The 23,995-nt window shown below is 36.1% G+C and overlaps 1 protein-coding gene across 1 annotated transcript in view; it reads right to left on the minus strand.

The window, feature by feature from the left end:
* SLC2A13 (solute carrier family 2 member 13) overlaps nt 1–23,995 on the minus strand; it is a 381,073-nt gene that overhangs the window by 297,282 nt on the left and 59,796 nt on the right. The window contains exon 3 of the mRNA XM_045465179.1: nt 4,310–4,518. Within this exon, the coding sequence (XP_045321135.1) occupies nt 4,310–4,518 (209 nt within the window). The remainder of the gene's footprint in view (nt 1–4,309; nt 4,519–23,995) is intronic.

The raw sequence follows: 23,995 nt of genomic DNA on the forward strand, positions 1-23,995 counted from the left end.
TTCCTGACCATCCCCCTTCAGTCCCTCTATAAATGTTATTATCTTGTTTGTTTCCTTCAAAGTCATTACCACAATTTGTAGTTATCCAGTAACTATTTACTCTTTATCATTTGTGTGCTTCTTTCCAGCAGAATGGACTAGAACCTTGTCTGTCTTACTTACTGTCACATCCCCAATTCTACTGAGTGTCACTCAACAAATATTTTTCAGTGAAAGGCTGCTGCATGGTATTTAAAAATAAAAAAAACAGGCATATCTCAAAGATTTTTAAAACTCTAGAAAAAAAAAAAAAAGATTGTGGAGCTATTATAATCTGGCTCTCTTTTCTTACAAACCAAGAAACAAAGTGAGGTTTGGCAACTCCCCGAACCAGGATTCCCAGGATTACCAGGTAAAGGTCCCTGTCTCCCACACAAGGGAGCTTTCCAAACCAAGCTGTTACTTCCAGGCTTACTTTATGAGTCCTGCAGGATGTATAAACAGTGTTGAATACACAGGAAAACAATTATTTGCTTCTTTTTCCATCAGATGCCCTTTTTTCTTTTGCCCACTGCAGTGGAGAAACCACATGCTACGGAGGCTGACCTTTGTGCCATGTGTAGAAAAGATGGAATACCATGACAATCCAATCCTGTCCTACAACGTGGCCTGTGAGCCGTGCCTCTGCTGCTGACACAGCCAGAGGAGCCACCATATTCACTACAGAAGGTCACAAAGTGTATCTGAAACCAGGAGAAGTAAATCCCATATGCACGGATACCTCACACATCCAGAAAATTAACTAACACATACTTCAGTAGCTAGGCCTATTTTCCTCGATGAGGTCAAATTTAAGCTCCAGTGACCAAGAAAAAAAAATCCTATGAAAAGAGAAGGGTCACAGAAGCAAGTACCATAACAGTAGGAAGTCACTGGAAACTCCCAGAGAAGGACACGAAGACTGATTGATCTGCAATCAGTAAGCTCATTTAGTAAGCTCACAGGCAGGTAGCAGGTAACACCACATCTGACAAGAAAACCCTTCTCCTTAGGAAAACACAGGGATCACATACCACTTCTTTCTAACCTCCCGAAATATCAGAGTATTTTGCTGTGGCTAGGCCAAAGCTCCTCCCTCCATGCAGCTGTACTCCACTGCCTGGAGTTCCCAAGCTGGAAGTCGGGGTTGAAAACTTACCTTGTCAGGATCCACGCACAGATGAACCCAGGCCACTCTCTAACCCTGCAACACAATGGCTGACTGGTCTTCTCTGGACCAGGCGTTTTTAGTATTTTGAAGTTACCTGTTTCTTCATGTGTATTTGTCCACCTAGCCTATCATTTGCGAATGAAAGGTGACGGAGAGCCAGGACACTGTCGGTTTAACACAAGACCTACCACTGATCTCTATTTTCCAACTGTACTGACAGAGTCTTGCTCCTGGACATGACAACTGCTGAAATAAAACCCACACTTGTGCAGAACAGGTTTTTCTCTGGCCAAATTTCTCAATTGTAAAAATTAGGCCCCAAAATTACTGGTGCTATTTAAGACTGGCAAATCTCCCTTATGAATTCATGCCATAAAACTCTTAATTCTGTACTTTAAAAAAGAACACGAGATTAATTTTAAAACTAATGATGATAGTACTCAAATAGTATAAATCTAGAAATGGATAAATTATCAATCCTATTAGTTACAAAGTTTAAAATATCTACCCAAGCATGGGATAAATATTATTAGGATTCAGTAGGTAACAGTATTTAAGAAAAAAAACAAAAAACAAAAACCATGCCAAGTGTGTATATAAAGCAATATTGAGAAACAGGTAAATGCCTTAATATTTTATCTTTACCCAAGAAAAAGTGCCTTAGTTAGCTCCCAAAGACTTCTCATAACAACTAAAGCACATGCAGATAACTGCAATATCTTTATCTCAAGTTTCTTAAAACAAACAAAAACTTTGGTTATACATTTCAAAATTTTTTAATGTTTATTTTTGAGTGAATGAGTGAGAGAGAGAGAGAGAGAGAGAGAGAGAGAGAGAACATGAGCAGGGGAGGGGCAGAGAGAGAGAGAGAGAGAGAGAGACAGAATCCAAACAGGCTCCGGGCTTGGAGCTGTCAGCACAGAGCCTCACGCAGGGCTCGAACCCAAGAACAGTAAGATCATGACCTGAAGTCAGATGCTCAACCAATTGAGCCACCCAGGCGCCCCGGTTATGTATTTCAAATAGTCATAAACTCAAACAGTGTGCACCGTCAACAGTTGCATGGCTATACCAGTTGGGACAAATTTTTACATAGTCAAAATCCAGCTACATCGTCAATGCTTCGTAGTAAAATCAGTGGTATCCCAACCCCTAAATGGGAAGGCTTTTTCAATTACATTGTTGACTTGTCCTTTACATGATAAAAACTTAAGTTCTAGATAGTATTTATTTATTTATTTTTTCAACGTTTATTTATTTTTTTTTTTGGGACAGAGAGAGAGCATGAACGGGGGAGAGGCAGAGAGAGAGGGAGACACAGAATCGGAAACAGGCTCCAGGCTCTGAGCCATCAGCCCAGAGCCCGACGCGGGGCTCGAACTCACGGACCGCGAGATCGTGACCTGGCTGAAGTCAGACGCTTAACCGACTGCACCATCCAGGAGCCCCTATATAGTATTTAATAGAACTTAATGCTCTGAAAGGTTATTTCTCCACACATTAGTACATGGGCTTCAAGCATACTGATTACTATAAAACCAAGCTCATGTTTCATTTAAGCCACGGCTGAGGGAAATTCAGAGAGGAGTATAAATGAAGGTATTTGTAATTTAAATGGACATTTGAAATACTATTTTAAAAATCAACACAATGTTCAACTCAGTAACGGTGAATTGTTTTGTTAAAGCCGAGTTCTCTTTGATACTTGCACTAACATCTGACTCTGGAGATGCTAGCAGTGCCCGGCACATGGTATATGCCCAGAAACTTGTTTGTTAAAAATGACCTTCACTCAGAATCAGCTCACAGGTCACTGGGGCTTTGACCTGAGCAGACAACAGCATCACACAACTGCATTACATACATATAAAAGTGAGAAAACCGAGTGTGGCTAACACAGTGATGAGCTGTGTTTATTCTATTGTTTCAGGAAAGCACAGCTTTCAGTTTTACCAAAAATAATAGTAGGAGAAGGAGAGAGGACAGACCTTCCAAGACCTGTGTGACATATATCAATATAGCAGTGTGGACGTCTGCATTTTCTCAAGTATGAAAAATAATCTGACACCAGTCAGCATCTCTGCTTGGATTACCAATTAATGTAGGGGCAAAAGGAAGGTCAAGAGAAAATGAGTCAATTTTGGGAAATGTGAATCTACCAGGGTAATGATTACTGTTGAGAAACTGATTATAAAGTGTCTACCTTTTCCCATCATGTACATTCTGCAAATCACTTCCCCAAATCAGACTGTCAAGATTAGAGATCCTGCCTGAGAATTTTGCAAAAACTCTACATGATTTCTTCTCTGGAAAGAAATTCATCAACATAAATTGACTAAAAACTTCTTTTTTTTTTTTTGCTTTTCCAACATGGTGAAATTTTGATTACATAGTTAATTAAACATTTTAATGAAAACAGGGAAACACAAAATGATTCCACAACTAGGGTCTGAAGGTATTCTTATTCTCTATGAAAACTAAACTGGAGCCTGGGTGTCTCAGTCAATTAAGTGTCCAACTCTTGGTTTCGGCTCAGATGATGATCCCAGGTTGTGGAACTTAGACCCGCGTCAGGCTTTGCGCTGACAGCATGGGGCCTGCTAGGGATATTCTCCCTCCCTCTCTCTCTCTCTCTCTCTCAAGATAAATAAACGTAAAAAAAAAAAAAAAAAAAGATATGGAAATTAATGTAACGCACGTAAACAAGGTATTTTTAGTAAAGTGATTTTGACAATAGTTCACACTACGACTTTTTAGTTAATATGAAAAGGTCAATATGCATATATATATAAAATATACATCTAGTTCAAAAATTACCACCTGCACACACAATGATGACAACCATGTCAAGCATATCCAATTTTGAAAGAATAAAAGAGACTACACAAAAATAAAAATAGTAATTATGTGAGAACAGTGGTAGTATGGGAACATTTTTCTTTCTTTTATAACACTATTATATTACTTTTAAAATTAAATTAAAATATATTTATTTTGATTTGTTTATACACATAAAACCACTATATCATTTAGAGGTATTAAGTAATAGCAAAAGAATATAGTTTCTAGATAACACCACTATGCGGTTTTAAGATTTGTGTAAGTATAAAATCTACATACCTGAGCCAACCTCTTTTTCTTCTTCTTCAATGTTGTTTTTGATGCTATCATATTCCTCATCAATGGTCTGGTTACCACGCATCTGAGATAAGATTCTACGGGCCTTCTGAGTCTGTCCTTTCTGAATCAGCCATCGAGGGCTTTCAGGTAAAAAGAGAAAGCCAAAAAACTGTATAGCTGCTGGAATTGCTGCAAGCCCCAACATGTACCTGTAATAAGAAATCCACATATTACTGTAAAATTTGGACTTACACTAGCACGGAGCATGAAAAAAAGGTTTGTGTTCACCACATTGGAAACTGGATCTAATATTAAATTAGAATGATCTTTTGTGTTTGTGTGTGTGTGTGTGTGATCAGAAAAAAAAAAAGGATATTTTTATGCTGTAGTGAGAAGCTGAAAAATGAGAAAAATCTGATTCTTCTCTCTCACAAAAATTACAATTAAAAAATGGGCAAAAGTCACAATAATTATATATATATGCACTGTGAACCAAACACATCATGCAAAGCACCATGATCACAATCCCTTTCTAACATTAATATATATGATTCTGCATTTTACAATAGAAAAAGGAGCTAAAACAAAATCCTGATAATCTATTTAAAAAGATACACGTTTCATTTTAAAAAATGCCTGAATTTATTTATTTATTTTTGCTCTGTGAATGATTAGTAATGATTTCATTTTGCCATCAAGCTTCATGTTCACCTTCATTAATTAAGGAGAAGCCTATAGCAGAAAAAAAGTCAGAAGCAAATAATTATTATTAAGATGACAGAAATATAGTAAATAAGCAGATCAGTTTAAATCCACCAGGGAAATAACAAAAATAGCAATATGAGTACATCAATATCAAAGATATCTCCAAAATTATTCTGACCACTAGACTGATCCCCTATTATCTCTTTGATGTTAGACCTCAATCTTTTTGAATGGAAGGGTTAGATTAAACTTCAAGGTCTTCAAATGGAAACTTCTATGAATCTACGACAGGTGTTACGTTTTCTGTTGATCCAAATTCCCTGGGTATATTTCATGGCAGATTCATGACGGTAGAGTTCAGAGGGCCAATTGTGATTACATAACAACCATACCCACTGATAATCAATCAGATTATCATAAATCAATTAGAAGTCATTTGACTCAATACAGTTTTCAAAGCTATTCCAATTTTTAAGCTGTGTTAAATCCAAAGTGGAGTAAGCAAGCCTTGATGCCTCTAGTAGTATATCTTTGTGAAATAAGTCCATTACTTTTCAAACAAATTCATTTTAATTCCACAAACAGCAGAGAAAAAAATATAATTGTCACATGGGTGTTAAGAATACCTCTCCCTCCAAGATATTTGCAAATGACATACCTGATAAAGGATTGGTATCCAAAGTTTATAAAGAACTTATCAAACTCAACACCCCCAACACAAACAACCCAGTTAAGAAATGGGCAGAAAACATGACGAAACATTCTTCCAAAGAAGACATACATTCAGATGGCTAACAGACACATCAAAGATGCTGAACATCATTCATCATCATGGAAATACAAATCAAAACTACAATGAGATACCACCTCATACCTGTCAGAAAGGCTAAAATTAAAAACACAGGAAACAACAGTTGTTGGCAAGGATGCAGAGAAAGGGGAACCCTCTTACACTGTTGGTGGGAATGCAATCTGGTGCAGCTACTCTGGAATAGTACAGTGGCTCCTCAAAAAGTTAAAAATAGAACTACCCTACAACGTAGCAATCACACTACTAGGTATTTACCCAAAGGATACAAAAATATTGATTCAAAGGGACACATGCACCCCAGTATCTACAGCACCATTATCAACAACAGCCAAATTACAGCAAGAGTCCAAATGTCCATCAACTGATAGATAAAAATATATACATATACAAAGGAATATTACTCAGTCATTAAAAGGAATGAAATCTTGCCATTTGAATGATATGGGTGGAGCTAGAGTGTATTATGCTAAGTGAAATAATTAAGGGAAAGACAAATACCATATGATTTCAAATATGTGAAATTTAAGAAACAAAACAGATGAACACAGTGGGAAAAAGAGAGAAGCAAACCATGAAACAGACTTAATAAAGAGAACAAGCTGAGGTTTGCTGGAGAGGAGGTGAGTGGGGGGTAGGTTAAATGGGTGATGTGTATTAAGGAAGGCATTTGTGATGAGGACTGGGTGTTGTGTGTAAATGAATCACTGAAACTAATATTACCCTTTATATTAATTAATATTTAAATAACAACTTGAAACAAAACAAAAAACATCTCTCATTCCAAACAGCAGCTAAAACTACACACGGAATGAGAAAACTTTTAAGATTTTTTAAAGTAAACAAAGTTTTTATAATGACTAATGAATCACTTGGCCTTCAGTATTAAATAAAATCTTATTAATCCATTAATCTTATTTTAGTCCATGGGCTGTGATAATTATACCAACATTTCATCATTCCTTACTATGGTAACCTACAGAACACAGTGTTTTAACATCCATTTATGTCTCTGTACCTTGTTTTATAATAAATTATTTGCCTGTCCCACCTGATTGTGTATTTAACTTTGCATTTGATAAAGCACCTAATAAAATATCTTGCACACAGTAGGCACTTAGTAAATATTTTGTGAAATGTTACAAAAACAGCTATTCATCTAAACTTTCTGTATTAACTAGACAGAAAATAAGTATAGTTCACATTTGCATAGAAGTTCACGTAGCAATTCTGGATCAGTTAGCTCTGTAAACTTAGTTGCACAGTAATTCCTTCCAATGAACTTTTTTGTTATTCCAGATACAATCAGACCTTTTCTGAAGTAGACGTCTCATTTGAAGAAGACTTTTGAAGAGTCTTCAGATGAGCGCTGAGATCAGTTTACACAAATGTGTACTTGTGGCAGCTTCCCCTTAGATGTTACCTTTTATAGCCAAATCTGTTATTCTAATATATGTTTTATTGCTGTAAATGAATGACATTTTTATTTGCTTGTGTTCTCTCTGGAAGAAAAATTTATACACAATTGTATTGCCAATTACTGCCAATTACATAAAAGAAAAGCAATAAAAGGCAAACACAAAAATATTGGATTAGGAAATAAACTTAAAAATCCTCAAAATGGAAGCCTTCGTCATTTGTCTACACCTTTCATGAGTTTTCCTTCTTTTCTCCAAACTCCTTAATGATGCATTAAGATTACAGAGCTACAGAGAATACTTCAAAGCAGCCCTTGAAATGAATATAGAAACTGAACCATTTTCAGGCCCAAAGATGCTCACAGAATACTGTGCATTTTACTACTCACTATTTAATCCTAGGACACAGTATTTTTAAAAACTGAAAGGAAAAAGAGAAGGAAAGAAAACAGAAAACACAAAAAGAAAATTGCAAACATACATATTAGCCTATGTTTCTAAACCAAGCTATAGAAGACAGAATACTTGGGCTCTCCAGTCCTTTAAAATGTAAGGGTTATGATCTGAAATATACATTTCAATGCCCTAACACTAAGGTGGGTGGCACTCATCTGCCAACTTTTGAAGGATATTAAAGCCTGGTTGGTTCCAGAGACTAGGCAAAATAAAACATTTTTTATAAATGTACAACCTAACACTTCCCTTCTAGAAGTAAAACGAAGGAGATTATTTTACTATATTTTATTTCTCTTTCATGATGTAGAGGAATAGAATTTACCCCCCAAAATGGGTCTCTCTGGCATAAGGATTATCTTGGACTGATTACTTTTAACAAATTGCAAGCACAGAGAAAGCTTTGAAAACCACACAGAAGTCACCCTTTTGTAGGAGACATTTACATTTACAATCTCTACTTGTAAGGGTGTCTCCCTCTGTGCCAATAAGAGGGGGATGACTCAGTCTCCAGAATTCTTATCAGTGGAGAAGGCAAAACTTAAATCTGCATTACAAACTTAACCCTGTTCATGCTGTTTTCCTGATTAACCTGTCTAAACTGACTTCCCATCTCCACCCAACATCATCTTTTGTCTTTAGATGAAGATGGTATTTAGAGTGATGGCTTTGGCCATTTCAGGGAGTTACTCAGTTTTACCTGGGTCTCTCCCATACATACAGGAAGTACAGGTCATTAAACTTTTGTTTTTCTCTTGTTAAGTGGTCTCACATGAATTTAATTCTTAGACCAGGCAGAAGAACTCAGAAGGTCTGAGGAAATTTTTTCCTCCCAAACACTGACAAAAGTATTTTGATAGTAATAAATCTCCAAAGCTTTGTAGAGACCAAATACCTAAGAATGGGGGGGGGGGGGGGGTAGCTGTTGTTTATGATGGAAAGAGCATAGGAACAGACCTGGGTTGCATTCAGTTCTGGACACACTAACCACAAAACCCTGGTCAAATTATTTAGTATTTTAATGCACAGGTAACAGTGTCTATTTCATAGGACATCTGGGATAATTAAGTGAAATTATACAGATGGTACCTAGAATGGTGAAGAATCTCAGAAAAAAAAAAATTATTGATCTATATAGATAGATAAATTGATCTATATAGATAAATTGATCTATATAGATAGATCAACAGATCTATAGATAGATTGATATATAGATAGATATAGAGATAGATATATAAAGAAATTTACCTCCCTGACTCCCTCACCTTTCAATCAATTCAATGTAACTTGTCTTTCCTGGCTGTATCATCCACACAAATATCCAGTAGGTAGAACTAACCAATTTCTTTCCCGAGGAAAACTGTTGCTCTGTTGATGTGCACACTGGAGAATAAGAAAAATAAGGGATTGCTTTGCTGTGTTACTGATAAAAATTTTATGAGATTAAAAGAGCAGGAACTCTCTAGGCTCAGTTAAGGCAGTATGTATTCAGAACTCACCATGAGTCCTCTAAATCCACGGGAATAGGGAACCAGATAAATGATAGAGAATGTACCAATAAGACAGTCTACTGATAAACCAGGGCAGTCAATCCCCAAACAAGTAGTTACCTATTGATATGGAAGATCTTATCATCGTGAGTTAAATCAAGGGTTCTAAACCCTAGTTTCACAATAGAATGGAGGTGGGAGGTACTTTTAAAACATTACAGTGTCCAGGTCCTACTGACCCAGGATTTTGATTAACTGGCCTGGGCTCCAAGCCCAGGAAATTCTGCTTTATTAAAAGCTCCCCAGGTGGTACTAATGTGCAGTCAGGACTGAGAACCACCACTCTGTTTTTAAAAACTCAAGGGGTGAAAGTAAACAATGAGCACCCAAGGTCCACACTTCAAGGCAAAAGCTATTTATCTTCTGGAGGCACACCAAGCTGACGGGAAGGGAAAGTAGGTGGACTCGAGCAAAACTGCCATGTTTTCAGGAATTCTAAAATTCTTTAGAATCTTCTGTGGCATCCTGCTCACTCAATGAGCTATCTTTTTTAACTTTCTCAATTGAAGTTAACAAATGAGATAGTTTCTGGCCCAACTAGCCACACCAGCACCTGCCTACCAGAAAACTAAGGATGGGCCCTCAAATGGTAAGCAATGCTTTCAAATGGTGTGGCTGGGCCAGCTATCACCAAAGGAGACAAGCCCAGCTATTTCACCTCACCTATTAAGCCTTCTTCCCAGTGCCAAGAACTGAAGCTCTGTGAACCAAAGATTCTGCATTCCCTGGTGACAGTCCTTTCCATGGTGGCCGAGCAGACTCAGGTACCTCACACAAAACCAAAGAGGTCCTGCGTTGTACTGTGCATTCACCACCATTCTTGTCTTAAAGGAATCATGTTGCTCCCACCTACAAAACTGAAGGCAAGTATGCTCTAATAGATGGCCATTTAAGACACAGAGCTGTGTAGTTCATAATTGTCCCACTTCTCTCATGATAACATGGTTATCTGATAATCTCGTCTACTGATAACATGATGAACACATTACTTACCCTCCAGTAGTTCCACAAGGTAATGATTATGTTCCAAATACATGAAAAAAATCTACTTGAATGTAGCTTATTCATGTCACCACTTAACAGCAGCCAATAGTAATAGCTAATACATAGCACTAGTTAGTATGTGCCAAGCACTATTCAAAGGGCTTAAGAAACCTTAATTAATTTGTCTTCACGACAACCCTATTAGGTGGGTATCATGATTGTCTCCTACTTATTTATTTACTTATTTATTTATTACCATTTATTTATTTTTGACAGAGAGGGAGACAGTGTGAGCGGGGCAGGGGAGAGACAGAGAGGGAGACACAGAATCTAAAGCAGGCTCCAGGCTCTGAGAAAGCAGTCAGCACAGCGCCCCACACGGGGGCTTGAACCCACAAACCGCGAGATCATGCCCTGAGCTGTTTTTCTTCCTTAAATTGCCAATGTAAAAAAGGTTGCAAATGACTTATGATAGAAGAGCTGAATGATTTATGGTTTTAATTATAAGTCAAGCTATTATAGAAAAACTATCACGGCTAAGGAAGTTGTATTACAATATGTTATATTTAAAACAAATTGTATACAATTGTTTTTATAGGTCTTGAGTTCTACTAAGGGAAGACACTTTACTCTGAGAAGCATATAAAGGTTTTTTGGATACTGCAGTCATTTAACCAATTATTCTAATAGGCCATGAGAGCATTAAGGTACAGTTCAATAATCACTTCCTTGTCTCTCAACCTCACACTGTTAAAGTATGTATTTTTAAACCAAATCTCCACCTTATGCTCTAGTCACAGAGAATCTTGTTATTTTTCAAAACACTTAGATTAGCTCAGTGACAATCTCTGAAGTTTGTCCCTGAGATAGTAAGGATTTGTAGCAATATTCTCTAATATCCAATACTGTCTTATAATACACCAAAAAAGGGTGACAAAAATATATATATAATTCCAATAGTTTTATTTCCATCCTCTGTCTTCTAGCTTGCATTCTGTTTATATCAATTTCCTAATGATTTACAAATCTGGTTTATGTTAGCCCTTTTCTGCATAGCATGCAAAAGAGGAATATCATAATTATTAAGATACTAAGCCTTATTCTTTAAAACTCTACCGTTTCCAACGAGCATCCTTTTACACAGAACTATGAAATAAACTACACCTTTTTTTTTTCTCTTGAAACAGTTCATTGAAAATAAAAAGGGTCAGCAGTTAGAATCAGTACATTCTTTGAAAGTGATACCTAATGAAGATTTGATTTATTTGCTTGGATAGCTAAGGCTGAATTCCTATGATCTTTCTGAGGTGCTACTCTGAACTGTTTACCCAGCAAACATCACCTTTAATGTACATTAAATGCCAAACTCTACACCAATCCTTAAGCATCATGAATGCACTTAAAACCAGAGACAGTGTAGTGCTGTGTCAATCCAAAAACATCCCCCCAAGCTGGAACTTTCTGATATATATCACTGTGCCCTGTTTAGGGTAGTGAAATATTTTCCCCTTAAAAAGGCATAGTCCAAACCCTTTCAAAACACATTCAAGAACACTGCTCCTTCACCACTACATCTTGAGCTGACTTCAATGTTCCTATGGATTTTGAGTTTTTTCACAGACTTCTCATATACTTAATAATCATGTGAGTGATATATTTACTAAAAGATCACTATTCTTGGATTTACAAAAGAAATGCTCACCATCATATATTAATCACAAGATATTTACATGATAATCACCAAAGATCAATTATAACATATGTAATATGTTTCTACTTCATGCAAGTTTTAGATGCAAAAAGATAATACTGAATCTAGCCACCTGCTGTAATTACAACTCACTTGATAACATATTTTTCAAATTTAGTGCAAGACTCACAACTCCATTTTAACAGATAAAAAATTAAAATAATAAAACACTGAAAATTGAGATTCCAGGCTGGTAAATTAATTCTCCTTTGCCTTCAAGGACCATGTAGAACATCAACACTGATGACTGACATATCTGATAACCTGATGGCAGCAGAGAGTAAACAAGAGACCAAGGCTGAAAGTACATAAGAAAAAAAAAATCAGCATGTCCCAGTTGGAATCTTTCAAGTAAAAAGCAGACAATATATGACCAGCAAATGAGCAAATTTTGTGTTACCTGGTGAAAGATTCTGTGTTAACAAAAAATCTTGCCAAATATGCAAACGTAAGAAAATGTTAATTCTACGTAGGTAGGGGAAACACCTCGAAGTAATTTGATATTGGTATATGAGATAGGTAGTTTGACCAAGGTTATTTAGAGAGTTGTGATTATAATAAAAGCAGCAAGATACGCTTACTTTGACAGAATAAGATGTGATATTAAACAAATGAATGTATTTTGCACAGATATTAAGTAGTTTTAAACTACATGGCAAAATATAGGGACTTGCACAAAATGCACAGTACTAGTGCTAGAAATAAAGCACACACAATCACATCTACACACATACTGTCTTTTTTTTTTTTTTCCACTCAGTTTTTTTTTTTTTTTCAGAGCTTTCTATCCAAAGCTCTGCGCTAAGGATTTTGGAGATACAATGATTCACAGACATCCTTTGCTTCAAGGAACTTATACACTAGTAATCATCGAACAAAACAGGATTACATTTAATTGCTATGACTGAAGTTTGGGCATAGTCTAGGAATAAAGGACAAAAGTTATTTCAACAAAGATTGTTAGAAAAAGTGTCATGGCGGGGCGCCTGGGTGGCGCAGTCGGTTAAGCGTCCGACTTCAGCCAGGTCACGATCTCGCGGTCTGTGAGTTCGAGCCCCGCGTCGGGCTCTGGGCTGATGGCTCAGAGCCTGGAGCCTGTTTCCGATTCTGTGTCTCCCTCTCTCTCTGCCCCTCCCCCGTTCATGCTGTGTCTCTCTCTGTCCCAAAAATAAATAAACGTTGAAAAAAAAAATTAAAAAAAAAAAAATAAAATAAAAAAATAATAAAAGAAAAAAAAAGAAAAAAAAAGAAAGAAAAAGTGTCATGGCAAAAACAACATTTATATTAGTCACTGGCCAATGCAGAAAAGGGATATAATGGAGGGAGCTGACAGAAGGTGCAGGTTAACATTTTTTAGGGAAGTTTTGCATAGAATAAAGAGTTCCAAGGTATACCATTCTAAGAGTTTGAGAAAAAAAAAAATATATATATATACATATATGAGTGTGTGTGTGTGTGTCCTTATAACCATCCTAATAAAAAAACAGAACATTTCCATCATCCAGGAAATTCTCTATACCCATCTGCTTTCCAGTCAATCTCCACTGCCCCAGACAACCAATGACTGAATTTCTGTCCCCATAGCTTATTTTGCAGGTTAATGAACTTCATATGGAATTATGGAGACTCTACTCTCTTGCATCTAGCTTCTTTCAATCATAATGTTTTTGAGATACACCCATGTTGTTCTATTTCACTAACTGATTATCTATCCTTACCAGTCTGTCTTGATTACTTTAGCTTTATGCTAAGTCTTGAAATCAGGCAAAACTCTCCCAACTTTGTTCTTCAAGATGGTTTTGGCAATTCTAGATCCTTTACTTTACTTTTCCATTTTATCTGCGCCCAGTTTTTGGTAGTGCTGTGATTTTTAATCAATATGCCCATCTCCTCTAAGTTGTTGAAGTTATTGGCACAAAGTTGTTCAAAGTGTTCCCTCATTATCCTAATAATGTCCACTGCAATGATGTGCTCTCTTTTACTCCTGATACTGATACATTGTGCTTTAGCTTTTTCTTCTTAACCGGTTTAATAAGTCATAATCAGTTTATCAATTGTACTAACCTTTCCAAAGAATCAACATTGTTAATTTTTTCTATTGCTTATCTGCTTTCTATCACATTGACTTCCAGTCTTTATTATTTTCTTCTGTTCTCTCTGGGTTTAACATGCCCATATTTTTCTAGCCTTACATGAAACTTAGACCATCTGATTTTTCCTCCTCTAATATAATCACTTTAGCTACATACTTTCCCCTAAACACGGCTGAGGCTGAATTCCACCCATTTTGACACACTGCATTTTCTTTCCATTTAAAACTATTTTCTAATTTTTCCTTCTGATTTCTCCTTAGATTCATAAGTTATTTAGAACATGCTGGTTTTTGAAGATTTTCTGGCTATCTTACTAATATTTAATTTAATTCTGGTGTGGTCAGAAGCCATATGCTATTAAGATTCATTTTTAAAATTTATTAACATTTATTTTATGGTCCAGGATATGGTCAGTTTTAGAGAATGTCTAATGTCAATCTCAAAGAGGCAGTTAACAGTGTTGTCGGGTTTTCCTATAATCTAACTTTTTGTCTGGTTGTTTTTATTAGTTGCAAAAAGTTTCAAATTCTCCAAATATGAGCCTGAATTGATCTATTTTTTCCTTTAGTTCTGCAAAGCTTTTTTATTTTATTGTAGTGAAATATAAATAAAATAAGGTTTACCTCTTGATCATTTTTAGGTGTAAAGGTCTATTAACATTAAGTCCATTCACAATATCGTGCAACTACCATCGGCTAATTTGTGTTTATGCATCTTGAAAGCTCTCTAAAGAAACTATACATTTTTAATCATTATTATTTCTGATTAGTTCATTGTATTATCATTATGAAATGTCCCCTTTTATCACTGGTAATACCGCTTATCTTAAAGTCTTACTTTGTGTGATTATTAACATAACCACACTAGCTTTCTTATACTTAACTGTTCACATAGATCTCTTACTTTTATAATCTATCTATGGCTATAATGCCATATGCCATAATGCCTAAATTGTGTCACTTTTAGACAACATAGGCTTGTGTCATGCTTTTTGTGCACAATGAAAATTTTTACCCTTTATAATTGTTGTAATAATTGAGTTTTAAGTCTACCATTCACTATTTGCCTTCCATTTGTTCCATCCATTATTTTTACCTGTGTTCTTCCTTTTCTAGCCTTTGTTTAGCTTATCCAAGTATTTTAAATATTCCATCTTAATTCTTATAATGGCTTCTTAGCTATGTATTTTGTATAATGTATTCTGGTGGTTGTTCTGAGGATAAAAACATGCATCGTTACTATTTAAAGATAATATTATAACTCTTCAGAAACATGTAGAATTTCCATTTACTCCGCTCAACTTTTTTACTATTGTCATTCTATTCTATAGCTCTATGCATTACATTTAAATGTAAAGTCACAGGTCTTTGAAAAGTTTGAGGCAAAAACAAAAAAACAAAAAACAGATAATGTCCTTTATATTTAGCCTCCTATTATGATAGTTGGTATTCTTCCTTACTGTGGATGAGCTTTTATCTAGGATCATCTCCCTCAGTCTGAAGAACTTCTTACAATACAGTTGGTCTGGTGGTGAGATTCTCTTAATTCTACTTTATCTGAAAACATTTTTATTTTACCTATATTTTGAAGGATATTCTCCTACCAGACTGACATTTTTCTTTCAGTACAGTTGAAACCTGAGCAACATGGAAGTGAGGGCACCCACCCTGTGCAGTCAAAAATCTAAAAATAGCTTCTGACTCCCCTAAAACCTTAACCTACTGTTAACTGGAAGCCTTACCAATAAAATTCAATTAAGTTAATTAACACGTATTTTGTATGTGATATGTATTATGTACTGTATTCTTACAATAGAAAAGCTGGAGAGAAGAAAAATCATAAGAGAGAATACATCTACAATACTATACCATATTTATCAAAAAAAAAAACCTGTTCAAACCCACATTGTTCAAAAGTCAACTGTATTTTAATGACGACATGCCATTGTCTCCGGACCTTCTAATGTTCCTCTTGTAAAGTTGGCCATCATTTCTATTGCTGTTCCTGTAATGTGTCTTTTTTTTTTTTTTTCTGGGATCCTAATTTTCTCTGGACCTTCTGTTGTCAGCCGTGTGATTATGATATGCTTGTGTTTGCTCATCTTTATATTTATCATACTTGGGATTCACTATGGTCTAGAATCAGTAATTAGTGTTTCAACCAAATTTTTGAAGTTGGCCGTTTTTTTTTTTTTTTTTGCTTTCTCTTTCTTTTTTAATTTTTTTTAACGTTTATTTATTTTTGAGACAGAGAGAGACAGAGCATGAATGGGGGAGGGTCAGAGAGAGAGGGAGACACAGAATCTGAAGCAGGCTACAGCCTCTAAGCTGTCAGCACAGAGCCCGACGTGGGGCTCAAACTCATGGACCGTGAGATCATGCCCTGAGCTGAAGTCGGACGCTTAACCGACTGAGCCACCCAGGCGCCCCTCTTTTTTTTTTTTAAACACATTTTTCCCTCATTCTCTTTTTGTTGGACCTCAACAAATGTAGACAAAAGTCTAATGTATATTAGACTACTTAGAATTAATTAGAGGTATATAAGGATATTCAACATTGTACCCTAGGTCACTGAGGCTTTTTTCTTTTTCAACTTTTTTATTTTCTCATTTTCATATTAGATGATATCAATGGATCTGCCTTCAAGTCTCCAGACCCTATCTTCTGTCATCTTCAATTTGTTAAGCCCATTCAATGGATTTTTTAAGTTTTAATTTAATTTATAATTTCAGACATTGTACTTATAGTATTAGAATTTATACTTGGTTCTCTTTTTATAGTTTACATTTCTTTGCAGAGATTCACCATCTGGTCACTCAACATGACTATCTTGTTTGCTAAGTCCTTCACCACATTATTAATAGCTGCTTTAAAGTCTTTTTCTGTTAATTCCAACATTTGCATCATCTTGAGGTCTGTCTATATTGGCCAATTTTCTTTTAATTATGTATCATAAATTCTGTTTATTCACATGTCTAATAATTTTTTGTGTTGTGAGTATCGTGAATGATAAACTATAAAGACTCTTAGATTTTGTTCTCTTCTCCCAAATAATGCTGACTTTTTCCTATCAGCCTCCTTGAGTTTGGGGAGCTTTGGTTTTATACTTGGGTTAGTGTGAATCTGTTTCAGTTTTGGCTTGGTCTTGGGGCAAATCCTTAGTCATGCAACAAAGTCTTTATTTCTAAGGCATGATCCTTCTGCAGTTCTAATAGAAAACCTAAACTGCAGCCTCAAGTTTCAAAATCCAAATATGTCACTCCTCCTATGGGCAAGAAATAAAATCTCTCCCAGTTTTTATCATATTGTAATTATTGTTTTCCACAGGCTCCAAGGAATCTCTCCTGTATATTCATAGTTCTGAGGTCAGTAAATATTTGCAGTAAATTAATATTCAGATTTGGGGGATTTCCTCCTATATGAGTCATTCTTTTCCTGGATTTTCACCTTCAAATTCCATCCCACTCTGCCCACCCCAAACTCTAGCCATTGACACTGTAAGCCAATAAAGCTGTAGTTTTCTACTTAAGTTATAGCTGTCCAGTATAGATTAAGGGCTGTCCTCAAGTAAAAAGTCATAAATGTAGACTTTGAGAATCAAAACCCCTTCAGTTCCAACCCACCTTTGGAGATGGTGTTTTCCAATGCCTTAAACAGTTTTAACATTCTGTCTGTGGTTTATAACGGTCATCTTCAGGGAAGATTAGTCTTATACAAACCACTCTCATTAGCAAACTATATTCACTTTTTACCTGGAAAATTCAGAAAGCTGAATATGAGGGATATTTTTATTGCCATATTTAGATATAAGATCGAAAATTAACCTAAGACTTTCTGGAGATAACAGCAAACAATATCTTACGAGTTTGTAAATATGTTGGCCATCATTAACTCATTTGATCCTAATAACACTGTACAACTGCTAAAACGTTAGCTACATGAGGATATTAGAACTCAGGTAAATTAATGTGCTGTGAAAGCAAGTCTTAAATCTTTTCCTCCCACAACACTATGATACCTTTATAATAAATAGTCTTGTATCCTAATTTTGTCAATGACAAAATTACTAATATCCTCAGCATTAAGATATTAACTTGTAATCAAGCTGTTAGCCAAATCCATCTTCCTTAAAATGGCCACTGCACCGAATTTTTTTAAATGTTTATTTATTTTTGAGAGACAGAGCATGAGCAGGGGAGGGGCAGAGAAAGAGGGAGACACAGAATCCAAAGCAGGCTCCAGGCTCTGAGCTGTCAGCACAGAGCCCGACCTCGGGCCGGTACTCATGAACCACAAGATCATGACCTGAGCCAAAGTTGGGCACTTAACCGACTGAGCCACCCAGGCACCCCTGCACAATTAGATTTTTTTTTAAATTTTTTTTTTTAACGTGTATTTATTTTTGAGACAGAGAGAGACAGAGCATGAATGGGGGAGGGTCAGAGAAAGAGGGAGACACAGAATCCGAAACAGGCTCCAGGCTCTGAGCGGTCAGCACAGAGCCCGACACGGGGCTTGAACTCACGGACTGCGAGATCATGAACTGAGCTGAAGTCGGAAACTTAACCGACTGAGCCACCCAGGCGCCCCAACACAATTAGATTTTTAAGACACCTTTATATCCTGTATTTTGTATGGAGCCAAACACGAATGATCTATTAGTACTAAATTATAACACTTTCCCCAGCACCAATTTGTTGAAAAATGTCACCCTTTTTGAAATATTCTGAAAAGCATATTATTGACATGATTTAAGTTGTAAAATATTATGGAGAGGCTAATTTTTCATCACAAAGTGGTATTATTTTGGAAATTATTTTCAGTACTTTGAATAAGCAAAATAAATTCAATGTACTGCTAAAGAGAATGCAAGGGATTTAAAGTTCTACTCATACCTACTTAAAACAGCCTTTCAACGTTTTTATTTTATTTTTGGGACAGAGAGAGACAGAGCATGAACGGGGGAGGGGCAGAGAGAGAGAGGGAGACACAGAATCGGAAACAGGCTCCAGGCTCTGAGCCATCATGAGCCATCAGCCCAGAGCCTGACGCGGAGCTTGAACTCACGGACCGCGAGATCGTGACCTGGCTGAAGTTGGATGCTTAACCGACTGCGCCACCCAGGCGCCCCCTGAAGACAGCCTTTCTATGTCACCCTCAAATTTCCAACAGTAATCACAGCTCTCCAACCAGCTGCTTTAAAACTTCTCACTATCGGATACAGGAGTACTGATGCATAGGGACACTTGTACCCTGATGTTTACAGCAGCACTCTCAACAATAGCCACATTATGGAAAGAGCCTAAAGGTCCATCAAGTGATGAATGGATAAAGAAATTGTGGTTTATATACACAATGGAGTACTACGTGGCAATGAGAAAGAATGAAATATGGCCCTTTGTAGCAACGTGGATGGAACTAGAGAGTTATGCTAAGTGAAGCCATACAGAGAAAGACAGATACCATGTGTTCACTCTTATGTGGATCCTGAGAAACTTAACAGAAGACCATGGGGGAGGGGAAGGAAAAAAAAAGTTAGAGAGGGAGAGAGCCAAACCATAAGAGACTCTTAAAAACTGAGAACAAACTGAGGGTTGATGGGGGGTGGGAGAGAGGGGAGCGTGGGTGATGGATATTGAGGAGGGCTCCTTTTGGGATGAGCACTGGGTATTGTATGGAAACCAATTTGACAATAAATTTCATATATTTAAAAAAATAATAATTAACTAAAAAGAAAACATTTAAAGGGAAAAAAAATAAAAATTAAATAAATAAATAAATAAAACTTCTCACTATTGCCCACACATGACTGGTCCTTTCATACCAGGGGGTTTTTGAAAATTACATGCCACCTAGAATTTCTTTCTCCCTCACTAAGCCTGGAACTTATTCAAAAAGACTCAGTTCAAATATCTTTCCATCATAAAGCTAAGTTATTCACACACCCTAAGAGCTTCCATAACACTATCCACCATTTAATTAACATACTGATGAAAAAGTCTCTCCATTAGTCTGTGAGGTGGCTGAGAACAGGTATGTTTCTTATTGGTCTATCTCTAGTCCCAACCACAACAGTGGTATACAGGAAGTGCCCCCCAAATTTTTCTTAACGACTGAATGATTTCCATACTAATTGAAGTCTGCAAGTGTTACACCTCACTATCTCACACCTACATTCTGGCGGGAGCCTCATAAATATTTTCTTTGCATCCATCCAACAGCCAAGTGTTCCAATCAATTCTGGGCATTGCTCTCATGTTAATCTTTGACTCACATTATAGCATGCCCTGCTCAAAAAATAATAGCTTCCCTTTGCCTATAGATGGAAGTTAAAAACCTCTGAAGCCTAGAATTCACAAACCTCTAGAATCTGGCTCCCCTCTTTCATGTTCCTCAACACCTCGGTTTCGAGCCTTCTGATCCTACCGTCAGCTAGCCTATACTCTGTCCCAGTTTCCACCTCTGTCCACAAATTCTTCAAAGAACTCAGAAAAATGTCACACTGTCCATGAATTAGCTTGAAGATATTCCAGAGAAATCTCTCATACAGATGTTGCTAACACTAATATTTTGTGCTTCTCATTCAACACTTACATTTCCTCAAATTCTATTTCTTTAGCACACAGACAAAAAGCATCACATAAATGATGAATTTATCTAGCACATACATGTGAAAATATCTAGCACACTCAAACACTTCACCAACAACTGTCCATGGATTAGTGAGTTAACTCTAATTTTAAAAAATTAAATCTGAGAATGAAGAAAAATCAACATAAAAGAGTATGACTTAGCCTCTCTATAGATAAACCAGTCTTACTACTCTAAGTCACATGGTAATTTATGTAATTATAAATAGAGGAATACTCATTTGGAAACCAGTGCTGGCCAAGAGAGAGGAACAAAAAGTGTTCTGGGGCCAGGGAGGCATATTATTTTGAGAGATGGAAAGTTACATGGGCTCAGAAACTAATTTTCATTCTCTGATTTTTATCCTTAAGAAACACTTATGATTAATAATTTAGTTTTTAAGTTATCTATGAAGTAAATGTATTCCTCAACATACATTAATGAATTGGTATTTTGGTTTAAAATCAATACCATTTCACTTTAGGTAAGAGTCTCTTCCCTAGAGCCGAATCAATTCAGCTCTGTTCGATAAACATTAATTGAGCATTTTCTATGTTCCAGGCCCTTTCCTAGATCTAAAAATGAGTACAAAGTCAGTGACACTCAGGAGCTCCAAAGTGAATTAGAGAAGACAGATAAAAAAGTAACTAGTTCAATATAACAGAAGTATAAAACAGTGAAGCTATGTATAAAGTCTAATGAAAGGACAAAGGGACAAAACCAGTTTCACATGATACACAAAGCACAGATTTAGAGGAGGAACAACAGGTGGACGAGTAAAGCAGAACAGGTTAGGAAAGCATTAGAGGTGAAGTGAGCAGAAGGAAGAAAAAAACGCAAGATGCAATTGGTGTATAGGATATACAGTCATGGTTGTTGCATAGAGGAGGAGGGAGGGAGGCAACGCTAAGTTCCACCATCTAGAAAAGCAGGCAGAGACTGGACAATGGAAGACACCACAAACCACTGTTTTGTTTTTGTTTTTGTTTTTTCCTATGGGAAATGGAGAGGACTTGAAATATTTAAGCAGTGGCATGTCCAAGTAAGTGTTTTACACAATCATGGTGACACTTGTTAAATTTACTCTGTTATATATTTACCAAAGGCCTGCCGCATGCCAGGCTTTAACTCAGCAATTAAAAAGAGAAAGTCTTCATTTGCTTGAAGTGTAATGAGTAAATCTATGTTCAAATAAGCAAGATTAAAAAAATATCAGCACAGAAAATGGCAAACAGTGATAAAACCTGGTATCATTAATGCTAACTACTGAAACACCTCTGCCATCTTTATAAGCACTATAATACATTAGGTAAAAATAATTTTTTTCCAAACATCACGAGTCATCAGGGAAATGCAAATCAAAACTACAATGAGATGCCATCTCACCCCCACCTATGATGATTATAATCAAAAGATAATTATTTATTACTGTGTAGAAAAACTGGCATCCTCATACATCGCTAAGTAGAAATGTAAAATAGCACAGTACCCTGTAGAATAGTCTGCCCATTTCTCAAAAGGCTAAACATAGTTACCATATGACCTAGCAATTCCATTCCTAGGTATATACCCAAGAGACATGAAAATATGTCCACCCTGAAAACTGTAATGTTCACAGCATTTTTATAATAGCCAAAAAACAGAAATGTCCATCAACTGACAAATGGATAAGCAGACAGTGGTTTTATCCATACTATTTGCCAATAAAAAGAAATAAAATACTTACACATACTACAACATGAATGAACCTTGAAAATATGTTAAGTGAAAGAAGCCAGTCAACAAAGGACCACATATTGTTACATGAAATATCCAAAATTAGCCAATCCATACAGACAAAAAGTAAATTGATTGCCTAGAGCTTGGAGGAGCTGGAAGGTTGAAGGGTGGCAGCTAAGGGGTACAGAGTTTCTTTCTGGGATAATGAAAATATTCTAAATTTGATTACAGTAACGGCAGCACAGTCCTGTGGATACACTAAAATCCAATGATTTATATTTTAAATGGGTAAACTGAATGGTATGTATCTCATTAAAGTTGATTTTACAAAATTCTAATTTTTAATGATCTCTTCAAAATCCTTATTCCTCTTTCCTCATGAAGCCAGATGACATTTTTTTTTCCCAGAAAAGAAGGTCTGATAACACTAGAGTGCTTTAAAAATACTAGCATTCAATTTTCTACTGGCAATGCTCTTTTCTAGAAAAACTCATCTTCTAGTCGTTCAGCAGAAAATAATTTATTTCTATGACATCCAAACAATAAAAGAACAGTAGGTTTGACCCATCTGGCAGAAAACATGGGTTATTCTTTCAAGAACATCAAAAGCTAAGAAGTTTTTCTATCTAATTAATCAGTTTCATCTTCTATATGTTTTAATCTGATCACTAGTGTAGAAAATTTCAGTAACCACATTTTAGATTATAAACTGTTGGAAGGAGAAGGAGGAAGAAAGAGGTTAGATTTCAAGTAGGAAGAACTGACTTTAAAGTCTACTCTGTTAACAGCCATCTGGCCCCAACCAAATATTTAAAATGTTTAGTAGCTTGAAGTAGAGTTTCAGAGGCAATAAAAGTCAAAAAGGAATAAAAAAGAAACAATGTTAAAATATCAAAACTCTTGTAAAATAGGGGACATCTTACTTTGTAATATACAAAAATATGAGTATGAAAAAAATGCTGTACTTAACATTTACACCCACATTTTAATTAGGATTTTTGAAATATACTGCCACAAAAATGATGAATTATTTATTGTTATAATTTTATTTTTCTTAATGTTTATTTATTTAGAGTCAGAGCACAAGCAGGGGAGAGGCACAGAGAGAGAGGGAGAGAGAGAGAAACCCAAGCAGGCTCCACACTGTCAGTGAACCACGTCATGAACTATGACATCCTGACCTGAGCTGAAATCAAGAGTTGGACATTCAACCGACTGAGCCACCCAGGTGCCCCAATTGCTATAATTTTAAATAAGTTAGTATTGCTGACAATTCTAAAGTTGATGTTGAGGTAGTACTTCAACCTTTATTTGCTTATAACCACACTCCTATTAGCCCAGGAAACAGATGAGTTAAACACACTGCTAAGAATACTAAATACTGGAAGAAAAGAACACACGGAGAATTCACCAGCTGAAAAAAAGGTAACATGTTTGCACATGGACACAAGTGAATGTGTATTCATGCAAACAATAAGCGGAGTTCTAAGTGATCTAAGATGTTAATGCATTCATCTGAATACCAGCCCAAGTTAGTTTTCCCATCCTCATATATATATATATATATATATGTCCTC

The sequence above is a fragment of the Leopardus geoffroyi genome, chromosome B4 (assembly GCF_018350155.1).
Source record: "Leopardus geoffroyi isolate Oge1 chromosome B4, O.geoffroyi_Oge1_pat1.0, whole genome shotgun sequence".
NCBI classification, from domain to species: domain Eukaryota; kingdom Metazoa; phylum Chordata; class Mammalia; order Carnivora; family Felidae; genus Leopardus; species Leopardus geoffroyi.